General features: G+C 35.4%; 2 protein-coding genes across 2 annotated transcripts; one reads left to right on the forward strand and one right to left on the reverse strand.

The window, feature by feature from the left end:
* Positions 1 to 4,231: 4,231 nt before the first annotated feature.
* On the reverse strand, positions 4,232 to 4,576 carry LOC110876064 (uncharacterized protein PB18E9.04c-like). Its single transcript, XM_022124242.1, has one exon. It carries the CDS (start codon positions 4,574 to 4,576, stop codon positions 4,232 to 4,234), a length of 345 nt encoding a protein of 114 aa, XP_021979934.1.
* Positions 4,577 to 15,326: 10,750 nt separating this feature from the next.
* On the forward strand, positions 15,327 to 17,155 carry LOC110878126 (scopoletin 8-hydroxylase). The gene is made up of 3 exons (XM_022126385.2): positions 15,327 to 15,878; positions 16,275 to 16,620; positions 16,715 to 17,155. Exons 1-3 carry the CDS (start codon positions 15,373 to 15,375, stop codon positions 16,955 to 16,957), a joined length of 1,095 nt encoding a protein of 364 aa, XP_021982077.1. The 5' UTR covers positions 15,327 to 15,372; the 3' UTR covers positions 16,958 to 17,155.
* Positions 17,156 to 24,600: the final 7,445 nt, after the last annotated feature.

Here is a 24,600-nt window from a genome sequence, read left to right on the forward strand (position 1 = left end):
AACTTCATCTTAAACCATCGTAAATGCACCGATTTATGTGTTTTACCTACAAATCACCAAAATCTAATAGTTACTTCATTCTAAGCAAGTAAACACATCAAATACACATAAAACATGATAATTAACCACTCTAAAGCTCGGGTTTCACCCTCTCCATCACATTCCCACACTTGCCTTTGCTTGTCCCCAAGCAAACCAACTAGAACTAGTCACCATAGCAACAACACCTCTAAACTTCCTAACCGGTTCAACCTGTTCAGTCCCAAGTCATACCCATCCCATAGACTGACACAATCGAGATTGACAGTTTGACAAGTAAATGATGCACTTTTAAAAACTTAAGACTTGTCTATCTAAAACTAACATGTTTACAATTGGACACATGCTGCACACCCCTCACAATGTACTCTCCTCTCGGGCTAATATCTGGACTAGCGTGTAATGTGCTAGTATATAAACACTCAAAAAGCAAACATGAAATCCTGTAATCATAGGCTTGTATGACAATCACACCTCCACTGTATCATCTAACATGGCACATATCAAAAGGACTTTCGGGTTTTGGGCTTAAGGTAAAGGTAGGAATATATTTCTAGATTCTTTTTCTTTCCTAATTGGCTCACAAACAATAACCAAACCGTGATACTTTATTCAAACACAACTTATACTTTTGGGTTGGTTTCTACCCAAGAACATAGACGATATTCACAATACTTCTGTTTTTGTTCTTTTCTTTTTTTTTTCACATATTTTTCTATTTTTTTCATTTCTTTTTCATTTCTTTTCTTTTTCATAGCAATATTATCACGGTCGGTTTTTCACAATACATAATGGACGAACAAACAAAAGGTATTTAGGCTCAACAGGGCTACTAAGGGAAATTGGTGAATAACACGAACGAAACACAAACACAAAAGGGTGTAACAGGGAAATCCTAATGCCTTTATCATCTATGTGCACATGTCAAACCCCCAGTCTCAGCATGCATCGAATCACACAAGTTCTAACACAGAATAACACGTAGCCTGCACTCAACAAACGAATTCATCATATGATGTATCCTATCCGTCTACAGGCTCAAGATCTCACCAAGAAAAGGTAAAAAGGTTGACGACATGTAGCATATGCAATTAAAACATGTTACCCCTAGATAGACATCTCTTTTTAACTCATTTCCTATAAAACACTTGTCGAACTTACTCTCATGAAACTTAAAGGGATAACCATGACAAGGGACTAATCTAGCTTACTACCGGTAAGAAGCCTATTAGTGATTGAAACTTTAGGTTTTCGTATCCAATTAGCTTGTTTAAGGCAATGAAAAATTTTAAAATTTTCAAAATTTTCAATTTTTACCAATTTTCATGGATTTCAATCACATTTCAATCTCTTCAAGCTTTATCCACAAATCCCTTCCCAGGCTCCCCCATCCCCACACTTGGGATACATTGTCCCCAATGTATGGTGCTTTTAAAATATAAGCCCGGGAAAACAAACCAACTATCCTAAATGAGCGGCTAACTCATAACAAAACAAACAAAACACATCCCCTAAACAAAACAAAGTTTCACACCACCAAAAACAACAAAACACACCAAAAATAAGGTAAGATAGATAAACACATGCACCTGATCATGCGTGTATGTAGTGATGCTGTTGTTGTGCTTTAACCAGAATAGACGCATTCCATCAATTCTTTGATATCTTACCGGGGATGTTGCGAAACATCCCCACACTTGAATTATTGCATCCGTGAAGATAGAATCAAGAACCTGTCAAAACACAAACACAACACCAAAACAAAACAGCACAAAACAAGGTACACTACTCTACATCCTCGGGCTGCCTCCCGAGAGCGCTAAGTTTTAGGTCTTCAGCCAGACCGTACCTGATGTTCAAGGTGGTTCAGCTGCACGTTTTCCCTCCCATGTCTCTCCACACATATGCATCCAATTTTTAGGGAGGGTCACCGTTTCACTTCGGTTGGGGTTAACTACAGTTTCATTACCCCATCCAAACCCACCATCAGGTGGTTTTCCTCCGCCAAATGGCCTTCTCACACTTGACTTCTTCACCCGATATCCACTCGCCTCTAACCTGTCCCTTGTCACACTTGAATCATGTTCATTAGTAGCAACTGTGTGACAAGCATCATTAACAGGATCGTAAGAAATAGTTTTTAAAAACACATTAAAGTACAACTTACGATTCTTATAGCTCATGGTGACCATTCCGCTTCGACAATCAATCTGGGCGTTCGCGGTATATAGGAATGGGCGACCCAAAACTACCTGTGGCTGCTCGTGTGTAAGCGATGGTGCATAATCGACCACCATAAAATCAACCGGGTAGTAAAAATTGCCAAGTTGGATGACCACATTCTTCACAACCCCCCGTGGTCGTTTCAAACTCGCATCTGCGAACATGGCCATGCTATCACACGTTTGTAGCGGACCGAAGTCATACTGGTCATACAAGCTACCAGGTAACACGCTCACTCCTGCTCCATAGTCCAACAATGCCTTGTGGATTTTGAACTTCCCAACTCCGATGGAGACAACCGGCTCCCCCAAATCGATTCCACTTTCTTCCACAACCGCTTCATGTAGACCTGCAATCACATTCGAAGCAGAAAAACCATTATCATAACAAGTATTATTAGGAACTGGATTTACCCCACTGATCAATGTGCTCCGTGGATTCTTGGGGTTTGGTTGAGTATCACTTGGCAGTTTCCCTTGTTGCTGCTTCAGCTCCTTCACATCGGTTGCAAGTTGGGCCATTTGTGTGGTTAATGATTGAACGGGCTTTATCTCGCATCTCCTCCTTTTGAGCAAAATTTTTCAATTCAAGCCTTTGATTTTGTAAATCAAGTTGAATTGCTTTCAACATCTCCATCATATCATTATTCACCTGACCATTACCTTGCTGGTAGTTCCTTTGATAACCGATGTTATTTTCCCTCTGATAGTTATTTTGATTTCGGGGCTGGTAATACTGATTGTTGCCTTGGGAACACGAATACCTGATCCCACTACTTTGCAGCATATTCACATCATCCTGCTTACCAATTATATTAGGGCACTGATCAGCGGTGTGCCCTATATCCCCATAATGACCGCACAACGGGTATTGTCTACTAAAATCTGGTGGATTGTCCACCGCTCTCACTACCGATTGTCGTGTACTTCTAGAAGATTGAGCCTTGCGCTTTGACGCCCTTGCGGTTCTTTCCAAATATTCCCAATCATCTTCTTCGTAATTCATTCCAAAAGTACCATTGGATATTGAATTTACATCCCTGGCATCTTCATCTGTTAGGCCTTCGTGGAATGTATTAATAAGCTCCCACAGATATATCTCATGATGTGGACAGTTCTTGAGCATCATTTTGAAACGATTGAACACTTCGTGAAATAACTCACCGGGTTGTTGTCGAAACGCTCGAATATCCTTCCTTGAATTGTTAGTACGCAAATGAGTATAGAACTCATCTTAAAACTGTTGCTGCATTTCGCCCCATGTGAAGATCGAAGCTGACGGTAGCGAATGAAACCATTGTTGTGCTTTGTCTTCAAGTGTGAATTGGAAAAGTACCAATTTCACATCATCAACATGCATCATATGCAGAAATGTGTAGATATGGTTCTTCATGTGCGTGACCATGAAACTTAGGCAAGCTGGATATTGATTGTGTTCGTACTTCGAATGACCGCCCCCTTGTAATTGCGGGATCACAACCGGTGATGGGTTGTTAACTATAGCAGGCCTGAAGTGGCTCTCTATGCCTCGAACTGGACCTTGATTATTTCGTAGTGGAATTCCTTCTGGTAAAATCACCGGTCGGTGTAAGTTTCGTGGTAGCGGTCTTGCTTGACGCTGCATCTGAGGTACTGGTGGTGGTAATGGAATGTCCACCACCGGCCTTCTCGGAGCAGGCTGCTGATTGAGTGGGTCAGGTTGATAATATTTGTGGTATCTGTTGTTGTATTGGCGTTGGTTGCACATATTGTTGATACCCTACGTTCCCTTGATTGACTCTCTCGGCCGCACCCAATCCGACTGTTTGCCTCTCATAGTTACCCGTGTTAACCACTTGTCTCTCGTTTTGACCCATGTAGTTATCATATTCCTCATAGCCATCATCAAAATCTCCTGAGTTATTTCCTTGATCATAGATGGTTGATCTATAAAGATTTGGCATTGGCTGACTTTGCTGTGAAATAACTTGTCAGACGGCTGGCGGAATTGATGTTGCATTAGGTGCTTGAGTTTGACTCAATGGAGTGTCATCAGGAATGATTCTAACGTAAGGAGACGACTGCTGTAAATTAACAGTCTGGGTCGTAGTTGGGTGTGGAAGAGATGTTGCTTGGGTAGAAGTTGGTTGAATGTTATCAAGGTTTGGGAAAAAGGTTGAGAATGACGGTATTGGAGATGTAGAAGTAGGCTGTGTAGACTGTGGTGGTGGTGGTGGTGGTATGGTAGTGTTTGGTGAAGGTTGGATAGGTGTTGGCGAGAATTGTTGCGTTTGTGAAGTTGCGGGTTGTTTCTCCGTTGTTGCTAAGTTCTCCATTGTTTTAGATGTTGGTATAGGTGATTGTAGAATCTTGTTCTCACGATGTAGTACTCGTTTGGTATGCTTTACTGTTCTCTCGATCTCTAGGTCGAACACCAATGGTGATGACTTCCTGGAATTCCGAGTGTGATGCATACACTTCCTAGATCACCTGCACAAACAAAAACAAGAAAACCTCGCGTAAATCCGAACAAAACAGAACAAACTAAAAAGACACTATTTTTGGATTTTTTGTATATTTAACTAACAAGAACTTAACACTAAGCACTTTGCGCACGCCTCCCCGGAAACGGCGCCATTTTGATGTCTGTCGTTAGTGACATGCAAAAACCGAAATAAACTAGTAGCTAGAGTAAGTCGGATATCGAACCAGAGGAGGATTGTGGAAAGCGTTATTATGCTAAGTATTGATTAACTGTTACTGAATTGAGAAATCGGTTTGTTTGATTATGTGAAAGAACTAAATTAACGAGTAAAAAGTGTGATTTAAATGAGTTGGAAGAAAGATGGTTCCTCTAGATTTCAAGTTTTATAGCTAGATTCAATTATGTGTTTAATCGAAACACTCACATAGACATAAATGTTTAACCTAATTCATCAATTGTGATAACCAACGACTAAGTACTCCGGTCAATACATAACGGGAGGTTATCGAATGATTATCAATTACAATTACAAACCCTAACCCCAGTCAAATATATCCTAATTACTAGAACTCTCGGGAACTGAATGCTTAGAAATTAAGGTTTAAATAAATGCAATTGTTTACAACCAATAAATCAAATCAAGGTGAAAATCATCGAATGCTTAGATCACCGAGTTATACGATTGTCACAAACACATAAAATTATCTAACTTACAAAACCCTCCATCCGGAGGAAACCATAAAACGACTAGCCGCTCATGTTGGTTGAATGATCTTCAAGGGCTTCAATAATAACTAAAATCATCCTCCTCATTATAATATAATAAAGACAATAATAATAATTAAGAATTTCGTTCCCCCAAAAATCAATTCGATGTCAATGATGATGATGTTTGCTAATGTCGTGATGATGGCTCATATGATAATAATGATGATGTTCCTGATGTTGTTAATGTTGTTCCAAGAAGTCAACCACAACAGCCGTCAAAACCGATGATGATTATGATGATGTGATCGATCCCCCAAAGACCCCCAAAGACCCCCAAAGACCCCAAAAACCTTCACGTGATATTGTGATGATATTATTTCTCCAGTGCACCTCTCGGCCCAAGTGTGATGATAGTTAATTAATTTCCTCTCCAAACCTCTCAAGTGCACACAAAGCCCACTTTCACGTGTTTTTAATTACTTCTCCCCAAGGCCCCAAAAGTGATGCTTGTTGACTTGTGTGTCCCTTATGTCGGCCCACTTTATTCTCAACAAGTCTAAGATGCATCGCCAAAGTCAATGTGTGTATTGAATTGATATGATGTTACCAATTGATAAATGAATCAATCCCCTTGGTCTCCAGTGCACGTGATGCTCCAAAATAAGTCACCCAATGCTGCCATGATGTTGACGCCGTTCCGTGGCTCACGGTCCCACATCGTGGGTCAAGGTCTACCTTTGCTGCGCTAACAGAGGTTCTGAACTGGGGGCCACGGTTCCCAACCGTGGGTCACGGTGTAATGTTACTGTGCACCACAGGGACCTTGAATTGGGGGTCACGGTGTATGCTGAGGGTCACAGTGTAGTGTTGCTGATGAACAGATGTCCTGAACTGTGGGTCACGGTGTACACTGTGGCCTATGGTATAGTGTTTCTGTGCATATTAAGGCACAAAGCAACTTCCAATTAAGTACCGAATGGTTCCTGAACTTTGTTCTTGCATACTCCTTTCACTCGTGAACCTTCATATCACCAGAACAACTTCAATATTCATCCTCGAACTGCAATATCCCATCCAAAGCTCACAACTTCATCTTAAACCATCGTAAATGCACCGATTTATGTGTTTTACCTACAAATCACCAAAATCTCATAGTTACTTCATTCTAAGCAAGTAAACACATCAAATACACATAAAACATGATAATTAACCACTCTAAAGCTCGGGTTTCACGCTCTCCATCAGGAACTCTGTCCTAAATCCTCATCTTTATTCGTGCCATAACTATTCTATGAATTACAAATCATCTAGCCTTAGATGATTTATCCTGAACCTTAGGCTTCATGCCTTAGGGTATTCCTCAAAATGTTTTCTCAAAACATTTTCGTTGAAATATTTTTCAAAATGTTTTCTTAAATGTTTTTGTCAAAATATTTTACAACATGTTTTATCTCAAACGATTTGTATCAAAAGATTTCTTAAATGTTTTCCTCAAACGTTTTCGTCAAAATCTTGGGTTTTAATAATGTGAACACATGCAATCTGGAAGGGTGGATGTCTGTACCCCGAGTTTTCTGTCTAAGGCTAGCTAGAGTGTTCGTACAAATCCGCATTTTCGGACCAGTCACTCTTACCTGGGAACTCTTAGGGTGAGTGTCCACTTATATGCTAAAGCATGTCTTCGTGAAGCATTATAAAGACCTATCAATCTTGACCCTACCGAATGATTTTTAAGCGACCTTTGTAACACTACTCATTCATATTACCTTCGGTAATATGTTTGCTCTTCGCGACAATCGAAACAACTTTCCTTTCCCAGTATTATTTCATCATATTACCTTCGGTGATATGTTTGATTCAATACAGTTGAAATAAATCTCATTTCATTTCACGACACTACGAGATCCTATTTCATTTTCAAAACACTACAATTGTCTTTCAAAATTTCAAATTTTTACCATTTGGATGAGAATTTTCAAAATTTCAAACACAAAGTTTCTTTGTTTTAAAAATTTAATTCAAAATATTTTGTCTTAAAAACAATAAATTTTTAACGGGTAAAGAATTTTATAATACAAACCATTATCTCGGTTTGTATTCTCTTATCCAAAAATATTACAAAAGTTTATTTTCAAACAACTCTTATTTCAAAACAAAAACCACAACACTGTATATTCTAAATACAAAAACGAGACTTATAAGATTTGACTAAATCAAAGTTAACGCTAAATTTTCTAAGTACAAGAAACGAAACGCCAAAACTACTAATGAGAATTCAAAAAGAACAAAGGCCGAATCTTCTAAAAAATTCTAGGAAGCGCAAGACTTCAAAGAGTTTTGCAATTCCTGCACCTGTTCCACTAAATTCGGTACCCTTTAAAGGATTTTATCATGGAAAGCAACCTCGGTGCAACCATTGCGAGTATCATCATGCAATAAATTCTCCATATCGCCAGTATACAATCTGTGGTCTATTTGGACATCCAGCTGCAACCTGCTGTATCCAGAGTCAAGCAACCCCTACTCAGACTCGCCCAAGAGCATGTTTCAATTTTGGTGATTTAAATCATTTCAAGCAAAACTGCCCCAAGGTTGCCAATGCTAATTGTAACACCCCGTGATTCGAAAGTCAAAGTCAAGATTGAAGTCAAAGGGAGACACGATTGCTAATTGCGATCTATTACTCCTTGCTCAATTCCTGTTTTGACTTCTTTGACTTGTAGATAGTCTTTTTATGCTTTTACGTTAGTTGTATTATGTGGAGTACTTATTAATAATCAAGGTTTAATCCATATTTATCGCGTGTTTTATCGCTTTATCGCTTATCGCAATCGCACTCGCAACTCGAATTACGCGTTCTGATTATGGTACTTGACTACTTGTGTGTGTGCCTTTTATGTGTTACTTGTGCATGTTTATTTATGTTGTGGTGATTAATCGAGACGCAATCGAAACTCAATCGCAATCGAATCGCAAACGCTAAATGCAAGTTAAAATAGGATGATTGTATGTTGATATAGTAGTTGGGATTAAAAGTAATTTAAATAGGAAACTATGTCGCATCGCAACGCTTAGCACGCGAACCGAAATCGCAAAACTAATCGCGCCGTACACTCGAATCGAGTGGCCAGCCGACCGAGCTGCCAGTCGATCAGGCTGCCACCCGATCGGGCTGCCACCCGATCGGGCTGCCACTTATTCCCCTTTCCATATGTCCATTAACTTTTCTATCCAAATTTTAAGATATGCAAAAAAGATATTAGAAAATGCGGGGCCATTTATATTTAAAAAGAAATTATGTGAAACATAGTATTACCTACCATAAAACATAAACCTACCATTATTGTCTTCTTCAACTTGTACCACACTCTCCTTTCCACTTGATGTTCTATCAAGCCCACATATCTCTTGTCATCTCCCCCGTCTCTTATGAAAAAGTCAAACAGCCGCCCATGTTCCCGGTGTTCTTCTTCATAAATTATTGCTTTTCTGTTATGATGAAAATAACCACGTACAACCAACCACGTTCATGATAATCAAGTTGGTCAAACCTCTATATGCTAATCAAGTGTGGGGTGGGGGGGGGGGGGCCGACAACCACAAGTGGTTTTTCTTTAACTGCTAATTTTTCCCTTAATCTAAAAAAAGTCTATATTGTTTACATTTAATTTTGGCTCACACTATTGTCAAAACCAAAGTGTCTATTTGCACACTTCAGGGTTTATGTACATCACGTAGGGTTGCATAAAAATCAGTTTATAATTTGTGTCAGTTCTGGTCTGGTTGCTCCTATACGTCACGTATAGGCCTATATGCGGTGTATATAAAGGGTTTTTTTACAAACATTTTATACAATATTAATCGTTTTAGCAAAATTTTATAAAAAAATTAAGTATTTCTTACAAACATTTTTAAACATTAATCAATTTTCTATATATACATGGAGTGCATTAATAGCTTTAACAATATACCTATTACCTAATTACCTATTACCTATTACCTAATACAATAATTTGCAACATTTTTCAGGTACAGGAGTGTTGTAACTTATGCTTTGTGAGTTTTAAAAAAAATTGATTTTTTTATTTTTAACCAAAAACCATTTGATTATTTACTTTTAAACCAAAAGTATTTGTTTTTATTTTACTTTTAACCCCAAAACTTTGGTCCTCTATAATTTTCATTTTTCGCAAAATTTTCGTTTCGTTCCGTTCTAAATTTTGCGAGTTAACACGGCGCAACGTGCTTGTGTGGTTAAACGTTTCTACATCGTCTATTTTTCCCGTTTGACAGGTTCATCGTAGCACAAGGGTCCTAGATCGACTTAGTTATTCTTTTATATGTTACTAGTTTATAGACCCATGTATTACATGGGTTTGAGGATAGAAAATGAAAGTCTTTAAAATAATCATGGAGTTGATCGAATTCTTTAGGGAAATAAGTGTGTTTTCTATTTATATAAACTTAAATGAGTTTTTTAAAATATATATTATTGTTGAGGTTGGTTGTGTTTGAAGGATATCACGATTATAAGTTTTAAATTATTTTTTATATTTCATATTATTTCTTGCATCATGCATAATTAATATAAATTTTCATATGAATACAAATAACCCTAATATGAACTATACATACAAAATTAAAGAAAATATAACACTACTCATTTTAAATGATGCATTTACGAAGTAAGAATGTTGTTTTTTAATACAAAATAATTAGTATATTTTGTTTCAAATTAATATTTTCTAATTTTAAAAGTGTTATCAAAGTAGAAGATAGAATGTAATTAGTTAATGATCTAAGATTATATATTAAACATACACACACATATACATACATATATATATATATATATATTGTTTATACATATGTTTAACATTTGTGAAAACGATAATAACAAATTATAAACGTGATGAGGTTTTAAATTTTTGGTTACGTCAAATAGTGACGGGTATATAAATTTTTGGTTATCTCATCTTCTTTTGATAAGTATGTTTTTATTTACTAAAGTAAAGATATTATACTAAAGTATAGGTAAGTAGATAATTAATATTAGTTATTAAGAATTAAGAATATTGAAGAGCTATATTCATGAATATAAGATTATTTCTAATATATATAAACTTCAACCATTTAATAATCTTTATATTAGTTTACTTATTATTTATTATATGGTTGAGGTAGCATGATAAATTGCCATATAGCATTTTGGTGAAATCCTTTGATATAAGAAAATGCCATGTGGCATTAAAGTTACTCTCTTCCTTTGATAAGTATGTTTTTATTTACTAAAGTAAAGATATTATACTAAAGTATAGGTAAGTAGATAATTAATATTAGTTATTAAGAATTAAGAATAATGAAGAGCTATATTCATGAATATAAGATTATTTCTAATATATATTAACTTCAACCATTTAATATTCTTTATATTAGTTTACTTATTATTTATTATATTGTTGAGGTAGCATGATAAATTGCCATATGGCATTTTGGTGAAATCCTTTGATATAAGAAAATGCCATGTGGCATTAAAGTTACTCTTTTATTAGTATTAGATACGTTCGGTTTAATTCTTTCGCATTAACACGCCGTAACTTAAGTTTTGATAGTCGCTGGCAGTAGTGTGGCATTGGTGTTCACCTGCACCGCAACGCGAGGTGCTCAACACTAATTATATATAACGAGTCGACGTTAACCCGCGCGTTGCGGCGGGGCGTTAATTATGAATGTCTTTAATAGGGGTGTTCACGATCTGGTTTTGACGGTTTTAGTTAAAACCGTGATTAGCCAAACCATTGATAATGGTTTTTTACAAAAAAAAAAAAAAAAAAAAACCTGAAACCGAACTGTACAAAACTAAAACCGAACCAAACCAAATCGTTAGTAATGGTTTGGCTCTGATTTAGTTATACGGTTTTACATTTCTGACTATGCTTCTAGTTTTCATGTATAATAATATGATTGTGGGTCCAAAAACTTGAACACAGAAAGCATACAATGCTAACTATTAGATAAATTATTGTTAATAAAATCCCAAAAAATATAATCCATACAAAAAAAGCAGTAGGCGTCCATTAGTTTATTATAACAGGTGTGTTTGCATTTCTTTTTATATGGTTATTCCAAACTAATACGTATACAAACAAAAAAAGAATTTCATCAAAATCAAAAGAACGAAGATGAAGAAAGTCATTATTTTGGGATTTTATACAACATATGATCATATCATATCTTGTGACGGTGAAGACTAAAGGAACATAGATTTTAATATGTATGTGTTTGTTAGATATGCTTTAACAGAAATAAAATATTCCTCTTGTAACCACTTTATTTGTTACATACGTATTAATATAAACAATATAAAAAATAAAATGTCAAATAATAAATAGCTATTGTGGATCAAAAATCATCTTTCAAGTTTAGTAACTATGAAATAGTAAATAAAACACCATGATTCTGTCAACAACCACCGGTCCACCGCTTCAACCTTAATCAATTTCATCCGGTTACCTAAATTCCTTTCTGATTCCATTTTCCAGTCGTAAATCGAATCCATCCTTTGTAGAAGTTATCAGACAAGTTCTACATCATGGTAACATCTCTAAGATATTGAGTTTTCCATGTTTATCTCTTTATTTCCTTCTTGAATATACAGAGCGATGTTGGGGTTCTTTTGTTTGCCGTTATTTATCATTTTTGACTCGCCACAAATTGATAGATTACTGTTTGCGATTGGTTGGATGTTCATCACTGGTCGATGATTACAAAGAATGAATTGGTTTAAGGGATACATGTTAATTAAGGGTTTGTTCAGTGATTTTGGGATACATGTTTTAAATGTTTGTTCAAAATCAGTCCAGTAAACCGTTAATTCATATTATATTAGCTGATGTATGATGCTTATAAAATTTATTTTCGATTCCAAAGTGTTGTTTTGAACAAAACAGGGGATAGAGAAGTGAAGGAGTTAGAGAAGCGATGTGAAGGAGACACATAGGGATGCAAAATTGTACAGATTAAGAACGTACCTTTATGTCAAACGCGGAAGTTTTTGGATCAAAGATTTTGAAGGCTGGGAGAAAATAGGGATGGCAAGATTGGGCGGTTGGGATGTGGGAAGAAGGAAACGGTGTTGTTAACAGATAACTGTAAATTGTTGGTGAATCGGTGCTTAAAAAAAGGAAACGTCACAACGATTCCGTCAAAAAAGGATATATTAACGAAGAGACGCAAGTTGCTTTTTGTATAAGAGATTAATGTTTACATGAGATCAGATAATGCTTAATAGAAAAATGACTTCTTTATTATGAAAGAGAGGTGTGTTTATGCACTTAATAAAAAACTCTTACCTATTCCTAAATCTTCGAAGACAATGAAATATAACGTTATTTAACCCGTCCAGAAACAAAATGCTGACTCGTATCTCACAAATGTTTAAAATATATACAAGTGGTGGCCCCTGACCATGACTCTATCTCACAAACGTTGAAAATATATACAAGTGGCGGCCCCTGGCCATTGTTTAATATGCATTACGTTTCTTTTAAATTTTTATGCATTTGTATTGTATGATTCTTTTTTCGGTTGTTTATTAATATGTCAATACTTTTATGTTTATTTGAATATTAAAATTTAAAAATATAAAATAATCATTTTATTTTATTACATTAATTAAATTTGTATGTCATACAATAGTTTCCATGTTTTTTATGTAATTACATCTAAATTTAAACATTCAAAAGACTAAATTATATGGCAATTAATCTACTTATGGATGCCTTTCTCTTCATAAATAACACGATTTATGTTTGATTATAAACTTGTATGAGTATTTTTGGAAACTGTTTTTTTTATTAACACTGTTATGAAAAGTATTAAATAGATAGTCAATTTATATTTATGTAGTTAATAAAACTGTTTCTAAATATAAAATATAATCAATATATAGAAAGTATTAAATACATTTAATAACAAATTTGTAAATTATTTTTTTGTTAATAAACAATCCGAAAAAAAAACACAATCCGAATTTTTTTTTTATAAATTTTCATATAATACATAATTTCGTGAATAACTGTATTTATATATTTAAATTTGTATTTACAAATTTTATGTATTATAATTTAGTAATATATTTTCTTTTATAGAATCATGATATATTTGTGCAAATAATAGACAATTACTTGGACCATAATTGAGCCTATTATTATAACCATAAATAAGTTTGTCTTATAAATATTCATCATACCTAATCATCTTCATCCAATTCGAAGTTCATATATCATTGAAGATGCTTAATTGTTTTTTACGTCATCTATCAAACAACAAGATGAATTCTTGGGTATGTAGATCTTATTATCAAATTTATTTCTTTATTATATGTTTGTATTAATTTTTACTTTGTATACAGATTTTACTAAGAAGTTACCACAATTGGGTAACTGATTATAAGTTAGCTCTTAATGGTATGGTTCGAATCATTACGATGGATGGAAGAATTTTTACACTCAAAATTAGGAAAGCAGGTTCTTCATACTTTTTCCACGACGGATGGTCCAATATGATTCAGTCACTAATACTACCAAAGAATTCATTGCTTTTGTTTCAGTACGAAAGTAGTCTAACTTTTAGATTAATATACTTTTATCAAGATTTGACACTTGCTCAAGGTGATTTCTTATATTGCCAAACATCGCAATTCTCTGAACATAAAGAACATTTGGTAAAGATTTTATTTGTTTTTTTAAGTTTGTACTATAGTAGTATTTGACAAATTTTATAAAACTTTCTTTAATATAAATAATTATTTTTGTACTTGCAGCTTATCGATAGATTTTTTGTTCATCATATAAGTTGAAGAACATACTACCTACGAAACATGTTACTATAACCGTTTTTCCTAACCGTACATGATTGGTTGTTATGGAAAAATATGGTCAAAATTTTTATATGACTAAAGGATGAAATCGCATTAAAGAAGACATGAAAATTCAAGATGAACACTTTATTATCTTCGACATGATTTCCGAGTCAAAATTTGATATGATGGTTTTTAGAGGCGCAGAAACTATGATCCGTATTCCTAGACGTCTTGCACGTGTTAAAGTAGAAGTTAAAGAAGAAGTTAATGAAGAAGTTGCCGCTTAAATTATTTAGTATTCCTTAAGCTATGATATAGAACGAATGTAAAACAACTTTATTTTTGTCAGTATTACATTTTATAATTGTTTAATTTTACAGACGTTATCATTTGATTAATTTACGTTATTCATTATGCAATTATCATTTATTAGGTTATGAGGTGTGGATGGAGCCCCCTTGGGCTTTATCATGCCAACTAGGATCCACGTCATTGCCATGTCAGCATGGGGGCTTTATCGTGCCCCCTTTAATTTGGAGGGTATGGATGGAGCCCATGTCCTGATTAACTAATTATTTATTTAAATATTTATTTTTTAAAATTAAATGACAATTCTAATAACTACAAAATTAAAAATAAAAACATAATTTCATAAAAAAACATTACAGGGTCATAAAAAAACATAACATACTAGAAAGAAAAAAGACAACATACTTAAAAAAAATACATATATTTAGCTCGAATTTGTGCCTTACGAACCTCCAAAATGACTCGGTTCTCCTCTGGTAAATATGACACATCCCTTGCGAGAAAAATAGATTCACAACCCGTAAGTATTCACGGGTGATAACCTAGTAACGTTATATATGAGTTAAAAGTCAACCGGGTTCTTCCAAATTACCGTATTTTATTAACCCGGCCAGAAACAAAATGCTGACTCGTATCTCACAAATGTTGAAAATATATACAGGTGGCGGCCCTTACCAGTGTCCAAGAATGGCCATATATATTGCCTGTTTGGGACACTCAGGAAGCACGACAGTATAAGAAACTTACCAATTAATTGCAACATTGAAATGGCTCCCAGCTACTTTAATGATGATAACTCACTCTTGAACTTTGTCGTGAAAGAAGGCAATGGTGTCAAAGGTCTGGTGGACTTGGGCCTTACTGAGGTACCGGGTCGTTACATCCAACCACCAGACCTCCGAATCAACAAGCAAGAGGTTGCCGGTTCACTAGAAAACGTGACCATTGATCTATCTGAGCTTGATGGTCCCAACCATGAACAAGTGGTGAAGGCCATTGTCCATGCATCTGAAACTCTAGGGTTCTTCCAGGTGGTTAACCATGGTGTGCCGTTGGAAGTGTTGGACTCGCTTAAAGTTACAGCGCACCAGTTTTTCGGTCAACCAGCGGAGAAGAAGGCTGTGTATCTCAAGGAAGTTAGACCTAGTCCCCTGGTCAAGTATGGTACTAGCTTTATTCCTGAGAATGAGAAGGCTTTAGAGTGGAAAGACTTTCTTGGCATGATTTATACCAATGATGCAGATGCTCGTGAGTCTTGGCCTAATGACTGCAAGTAAGAATATCCAAAGGTTTTTTTTTTTTTTATTATTTTATTATTTTTTATTTTTTTTTATGTGTAGGTGGTTTAGGGTTTTGTAAAAGTGTTTGTAGGTGGTTTTTGAGATTTTTTTTTGTTTCTATAAGTGGGAGTCTAAATAGATCTAACACAGTGAGTCCCCTTATGAAAGTAGCACTCCCTAGAAACCTAAATAATCCAAAAACCACATGCAAACACATCAATTCGTAAATTAGTAGCTACACATAAAAAAAATTCTAAGAATCCAAAACCACTAGCTGTAAAATCTTGCTAATTTAGTCTGATTACTTATGTGACAACATCCAGATGTTTTTAGGTGTGGGTTGGAATTGCATCATCTAACTATTTAGTGTTTGTATGATCCGTACGTAGGGAGGTGGTCCTCGAGTTCATAAAGACCTCGTCGGAGATGGCGCAAAAGCTACTACAAGCACTCATCGGGGACCTCGGGGTAAAACTAGACGACTCACGACTCCAGGAACTTACGGGTTTTAACTTGGTGAACCTGAACTTCTATCCAGCATGTCCTAACCCGGACCTAACCGTTGGCGTGGGGAGCCACTCAGATGCAGGCATTCTCACAGTGCTTCTACAAGATGGAATTGGTGGATTATACGTGAAAAAAGGTGATCAAAATGCACTACCGGGAAATGAGGTGTGGGTTGAGATTCCACCCATGCATGGTGCTTTGGTTATTAATGTTGGTGATTCACTGCAGGTTAGACACTTAGATGACATGCAAAAACTAATCTTCCTTACCAAATAGATGAACAATTAGTCGTTAACTTAGTCTTTTGAGGTGTTTATGTTAGATTTTAAGCAATGGAAGGTACAAAAGTGCAGAACACAGAGTGAGAACCACGGACGTCGAGTCAAGAGTGTCGGTCCCAAGATTCATCGCACCACTGCCCACAACAAAAATTGGGCCGTTTCCTGAGCTGGTGGCTCGTGACGGGGTGGCTCGATATAAGGAGGTCATATATGGAGAGTTCTTGAAAAACTACTTTGAGAAATCTCTTGATGGAAAGAAGTCCCTTGATTTTGCATCTATTTGATTAACAAGGACCCGATTGAGACCAAGTTCTATTCCTCATAAAGAATTTCTTATATAATATAATATAATATAATAATAATAAGCGAGCCTACAGGTAGTTGGTAGTTCCACAAGTCTTCTTTAATTTTCCATCATTTTTCTTATTTTAAAGAGTTTATAAACAAGTTTATGTGAAATAAAGATTGCTATTTAAAAAAAAGTAGTGGTGCAGCTTGTTATCCATTTACTAACTATCTCGATGTAAATTTATATACAAGTATGTGAAATAAAGATTGCTAAACTGCAAGAGTTTATGGAAGTGAAGTTTTTCAAAATGTACGAAGATGTTATTATTTAAACGAGTTATTATATGTAAGAGTACCCTTTTTCCAGATTAAAATAATAAATGATACGTAATATTTTAATAAAAAAGTATAATTAGTTTTTCATCTTTTATTTTCGACATTTCATTAGTAAATTTGTCTTGTATCAATTCATCGTGGCTAAACCAAAGAGAAAATGACTATTTATTAATTTGGTAGTGACAAAAAAACTCTTTACAAAACTGTAATCAACAGTTGAATGGACATTTAGTTTTTTTAATCGTCTGCTTTACTTGTATAATTAAATCAACAACAATTGAATGCACATTTAGGTTTTTTAATTGTTTGCATTTCTTGTATATTCAATCGTTTATACACATCATTATGATCACACGTAAGACCACCTGTAGTGGTTGTAAATTTGGGCGTTTTTGAGGCTCAATCACGTCCATATCGACCTCATCCCCACTACGCATGGGCGTGTTTGGTAGTTTTGTTGTATGGGCATTTTTTAAATCACGCCTAAGGGGGCTTTTGTTGTCCAATCACATTTCAGTTTTTATTATTTGGCCAATAAGATTTTTTGCATGTTTTTTTATTTTATTACAAACATAATGCCCCACAATCTCCACATCCCCACTACACCCATTTTAAAAAACGCCTAATAATGCCGCATTGCTGACTGGGCTGTCACATGACGCAAAACGTCCAAGGGTGAATATTGCCCACTACGCATGGTCTAAGTATAACTTTTGCAATAATAACACAACGATGAGCGTTTTGTTTCAATACATAAGATGAACAACATATACGAAATTTAATAAGGAATATGATATTCACATACGCATCCTTATTTCCACGCCCCTTGAAGAGCCGCGCTTTGGTCAAGACGCGACGTTTAGGGTTCTTTTCCAGAAAAAAAGGAGATGTGACCTTGATACGACTTGATACGGGATTTGATTCGGTATGATGTTGTCAGCCGGGTCATAAGGAACCCTTAGCGCTGCGCTTTGGTCAAAGCGCGACGCTTCGGACCCCAATGTTGGTGCTTTAAGAAGGCAGACAACGCATTCGACATTTCATTCAAATTCCAAATAGCAAAAGTGTTTCAAACAAACGTGTGTTTTGTTGTTTTAGTGGCGTTTCTTCAAAATACGATGTCGTGGTTTAGCAACTAGCTTTTCAATCAATACTCTGACGAGTCCGTTGTTCCAGATTTTTACGAATGAACCGCTATTTCTGACTCGTATGAGAAACCGGTCCCGTCCAATATGAGGGAGGAGGAGGTTGTCTTTAGCATTCGTTATCGTTACAATACGGTGCAGCTAGACTTGAATATCCCTGTGGAAGACTCGTACACACAACACGACTATTCGAATTACGAATACGGAAGTGAACCATATCCTCAGGCTGAATACCCGTACGGTCAGCCAAACTATCCCGACCACGGTTATAGTGGTGAGCAGAGCTTTGTACAACAAGACTATCCCGACTACGGTTACGGTAGTGAGCAGAGCTTTGTACAACAAGACTATCCGGACCAGGGAGATAGTGGTGACCAGAACTTTGTACAACAAGACTATCCGGGCCAGGGAGACGATGGTGAGAAGGAGGATCTGTTAGTTGATGAGGAAGGCTCTTACCCAATTATATTTTCATTTAAGACAAACCGGACCTTTTCGTCACGTGATGAGTTGGTGGATTGGGTACGAAAGACGGGAAAGGACAACAGTTACGTTATGGTGATTAAAAGATCGAATAAAAGAGGAAATAATTTCAAGGTTTGGTTTTAATGCACTCTTGGTGGAGAGTATAAGAGTGTAGCTACAGTGAGGAAAACAGGTAGCAAGAAAATAGGTTGCCCGTTTGAGTTGATAAGGTTTACGGAATCAAAGGGAAGTGTTTGGAGGTTAGAGGTGATGAAGTCGACGCACAACCACACTCCTATTGAAAACTTAGAGGGTCACGCGTATGCGAGAAGGCTTTCTTCGGAGGATAAAAGACTGATTGCAGCTCGCAAATCAAGATATTCCAAACTGTAGCATCTGTCGAACGTTGACGAAAAAGAACCCAGATAAAAAGATTATTCCGAAAGATATACACAGTGTTTTTCAGAAGATCAATGCCGGAATGAGGGTCGGTGAATCTCCAATGCAATAACTCAAAAACCTTCTTGTCAAAAAAGATTTCACTTATTACATACGCGGGAATCAGACCACGAACGTAGTTGAAGATATTTTCTTTGTCCACAAACTTTCATTTACTATGTGATGTGCATTCCCGCATGTGCTAATGATTGACGCCACCTATAAAACAAACTTATACAATCTTACGTTTGTTCAGGTCCTAGGTATGACGTCGACGAACCAACCATTTTCGGTTGCTCATGCATTAATTCATGCAGAGAAGGTAGAAAACTACATATGGGTGTTGGAGAGGATAAAGTCTATGTTGGTAGACTGTATGGAGCCGCGTCTCATTTTAACAGACAGGGACTTGACGCTAATGAATGCGTGTGAACAAGTTTTCCCAAAAGCGTACAAGTTTCTTTGTCGACTCCATATTAATCAAGATACTAATAAGAACAACAGGGAGAAATTTACTAAAAAGGAGTGGAAATAATTTCTTCATTCATTTTCAACATTTTGTGAGTCTTCGATAGAGGAAATATACAAGTATAATTTAGCAAACATTGAAGCACAGCTGACGCACACGTTTGACGGGATTGGTGTGCGGTTTCGGACACGAGATTACCAGGTTTATCACCTAGAGGTGTCGCCGGAGGTGATATCAGTTGTCATTAAGCTGAGGCACGGAGTACTAGCGCCACCACATGTTCAGGATGTGGCTCAGCTCGCTCAGCTTGAGGCTCTGGGTCAGGCCCAGGCTCAGACTAAGCCTCCACCTCCGCCTCCGCATTCGCCTCCGGCTGATCACGTCATTGGTGATGATATCCCGCCACCGCCACCTCCGCAGCCGCCACCGTACCCACAACACGTCTATGCCGACTTGTCTTCTGCTGCGTAGGCGGTGGCTCGGGATTTCGATCGGCGCCTCTAACGTTCTTAGCGATACCAGATGTGGATCATTGAGACGCTCATGGAGCTCCCGGCTCTCCCACGGGATTGTCGCCCATCCACTGCCACCGTCCCTACCGCCAGAGGATCAGTAGCTTTTGTTTGTATCGTATTTATTTTGTATTAGACATTCAGTTGTACTTATGTTTTGTGTGTACAAATTAATTTTACATGTGTTGTATATATATATAGTGGAGGGTTCAAATGAGAAGAATTTTTTTGTAAGAAGAAAAACCAATAAGAATGCTTCATTTTACTTTATTTAATATTTGCATTTAATTTTAATATAAGGGTATTTTGGTAAACTTACAAAAATCATTAATTCGTATTCTTCCCTTTTAATAACTAAGTAATTTAAATTTGTAACTCCTTTTCAAAATATATATACTTTTTCCAAATTAAAAAATAACTTAATTTAAAGTGTAGAATAAATTACTAGTTGTGTAGGATAAATTACGAGTTGTGTAGGATATATTTCGAGGTGTGTAGGATAATTTGGACTGTGTAGGATAAAATTCTATAATGTGTAGGGTATATGTCGGAAAATTTTGATATGTGTAGGTTTTGTAGATTATATGTAGGATAATTAATGATTTGTTGATTAATTAATTAAAAGTTAAAAATTAATGATATGGGTTATAAATGAAATAGTATTTTACTAATATGCCCTTTCTTCTTTTTCTTCTCACATTAAACTTCTTCTCAAATGAACCTTCCCCTATATATATATATATATATATATATATATATATGTATACCATGTTTGTTTGTGCTTATTTCATACGTCTCTTGCGCAACTTATTGTACGGTGTTTTTATTAAACATGTTCGTGTAATTTAAGAAAATAAGATTGGTTAACATTTATAAAAACAATGGCATAAAGAAACGTATCTTATAAACGACTTTTATAAATCAACTACAACTGGTACACTCACGTTAAACGACCGTTATAAATCAACTTTAAATTATATATATGTTTTATAAAAATAAAACTCAAATCTACAACTTTTCAACAAAAAAACACAACCGAACAACAAAGCAACACCCCAACTTTTCTATCAAAAAACAAACAAACCACCTATGTGCTGGGCCAAAGCGCAGCACATATGTGTGTCTAAAAGGCCAACTGGGATGTGTGAATAGCTAAAACCTTTAATAAAGTTCAAGTTTTATATATTTTGATGTGTGATCTCATCGGACTTGATTAATTAGTTGGTACGTGTCTTAGGTCTATACTAGTAGACTTAGACTAACTCAAACGCACCCGAGTTCATCGTTTTCGAGCCACGTTGGACTTGCCTGAAATTAAAGATACATGGGGAAGCCGACCACCTATTGGTGTTTATTGTCAGTCGCCCAACCTAAGGGCCTAGTTTGTCTAAGGTTATTGTGCATTTGCATTTCCATTCTTCTTTTCTTTTTTCTTTTTTATTTTTTTCAACGATTGCTATTAATTATTAACTAGTGAAATTTTCCCGCACGATGCGGGAGAATTCAGTTGGTATCGGTTCGGTTCGTGACGGTTTCAATATGGTATTTGACACTCAGATTTAAAGTCATGATATGCACAATGAATCTTTTTTATATATATTGGAAACCTTAAAAACAAATACCATCACCTGTTTCAATAATAACAATACGGGCACCGATCATAAAAATGAATGTCAGTACACTACTACACTACTGCCAATTGTTATAGCTTAAGATTAAAAAAAACTTTATTTTCAATACAACTCCATTTCAACAAAAAGTTATACTGGAATTTCGAGAAATAAAAATTGAAAACACCTGCGTATTCAACCTTTTAAAAAAGGTAAACAAGCACAAGTTATTAAAGAATAATCAAATAAAATGAAAACTAAACGTATTAAGGGCATACATAATTTAAAGTACAATTTAATAATTTTTTTAATATATATAATTTAATAGTATATAACTAATTAAAAAAATTACAAAAACAATTCATCATCATTTGTATTATATATATTTCAACAAAAATTATACTAGAATGTCGAGATAAAAAATTAAACACACCTGCGTATTTAACTTTTTTAAAAAGATTAACGAACACAAGTTACTATAGAAAAATCAAACTTAAATGAAAACTAAAAGTATTAAATGCATATATAATTTCAATTAATTGATAATTAATTACAGATTAATTGGCACCTACTCGGAATTTTTACAATCATACTTTTAGGTACATTTCAATACCGTATTAACTCATAACATCATTATTACACGCACAGTGTAATTATAGTTTTTAAAGTTATAAAAATTGTATATATTCGTATTAAAGAGAAAAAAGTGCTCGTTTTTAAGATATATATATATATATATATATATATATATATATATATATATATATATATATATATATATATATATAGTGTCAGGATTTAGGGAAAACGGTGAAAAGTGTGAGAACGCTTATGGACCGTCAGATCAAAACAATCTATGGACAAGATTGGCGCGGTGGCGTTTTCGTAAATAACATCAATTTTATTACTTGGAACGTGTTTCATTAAGGGTAAAAAGGTAAACATCGTTTCTTACATAAACGCCGTTAAATATAAAACGCCAGCTAAATACAAAACGCCAAATAATAAAAGCTATTTTTCCTCTGTAGTTTTTTCTGTGTTTTAGTTAGTGTCTTTTATCATCTTGGCCTACAAAAAGCCACTAAATATAAAACGCCAAACTTGAAAGATGAGAGTGTTACAGACTTAACAGATAAAGCTGAACAAAACAGTAAATACAAACAGTAACTGAGACGACGGTTACTTTATTAATTGCATTTGTTATAATAATATTCCGCCTAAACTACGCGCCAAAGACATCCTATAAAGAGAAATGTCTCAGCACCTTCCATTGATCACACCAAAAAACAAACGCCATGTTTCATAAATACCACTCACTATAAAACGCCAAAAACGTTTAAAAAATCAAAGATGACAAACATCATTTCTTGGATATTCAGTATTATTCTTCGTGAAGTTTCACTGAATGGATTGTTACATGAGGGGGGTAACTCAATAAGATTTTGTTGCATGAGATGGACAAATCATCAAGAAAAAGAGATCGATGACAGTCATATGTCATTTTGTGTTCTTGAAGAAGGATTGGATGAGAAGAAGAGACCGATCCCAGTGTAAATGCTATTTTGGACTCCATGATGATAAGGAAGATTATGAGCAAATAGCATCCACCCACACGGCGTCGATCTATATCTCCAACATCCACAAAAGCTACTTCAACGACGAACAACAATAAAATCACGCCAAAACCAAAACGCCATATATTTGTGACAGTTCTTGTAGTTTCAAAAGAAGAAAGAGACTAATGACAGTGAAGATTTGGGAGATAAATTGGATTTGGATTTTTAATTTATTTTTTTCGCTTCTATTTTTTTCTGTGGTTTGTTATCTAATTTTCCGCTAAAAAATACATTATTTCCCTAAAAAATGCTTGTAAAATGCCAAGATGACACAAACGCCAAACTCCAAACTCCAAAACTATAATAAAATTACTTTGGACAAGTATTATTAAAAACTCCAAAAAATGTATAAAACAATGTGCAAGAGAATAGAACAAAGTGTCATCTTTATCTAAACGCCATTAAAAATACAAAACGCCAAAATCTAAAAGATGGGACGTGTTCCAGTCATAACAGATGAAGCTGAACAAACAGTAACTACAAATAGTAAACTGAAACGACGAAAACTTTATTACTAACATTTATTATATTAAAAGCCACTCCATGGGTACTTGACTTTATTTATCTTTTCAAAACGCCAAAATTACCTGTCACATTATAGGATTGCATCCTACATGGCGGCAAAAAAAGTCATTATATAAGTAAAACATGTAAACAAAACTTAACACTCCATACAACTTAAAAAAATGGCTCAGGTTATTTCATGGAGGTTTGAGAGGTCGGAGAGACGTTTCGTCCTAAAGTTCTCTGATAGGAGAAGGGTGAAGGTCAAGACAATCAAGACCATACTTAGTATGGATGAAGCCGTTCAAAGGGATATTCTGGCCCTTGGGATTCCAAGGGCCGACGATTGTGAAAGGACTCGAAAGGTAATAAGAAGATTGAAGAAAAAATTTTCAGCAGATGATGATGATGATGATGATATTGACGATACTGATTAAAGTGACTTAGCGACACGGGGTGGAATATTCATTGTCGATGGACGAAATGCTAAAGACAGAGAGACTACATCTTCTTGAATAACTCTGTGATTTAGCACCTTTGAACG

Source organism: Helianthus annuus, chromosome 5 (genome assembly GCF_002127325.2).
Source record: "Helianthus annuus cultivar XRQ/B chromosome 5, HanXRQr2.0-SUNRISE, whole genome shotgun sequence".
NCBI classification, from domain to species: domain Eukaryota; kingdom Viridiplantae; phylum Streptophyta; class Magnoliopsida; order Asterales; family Asteraceae; genus Helianthus; species Helianthus annuus.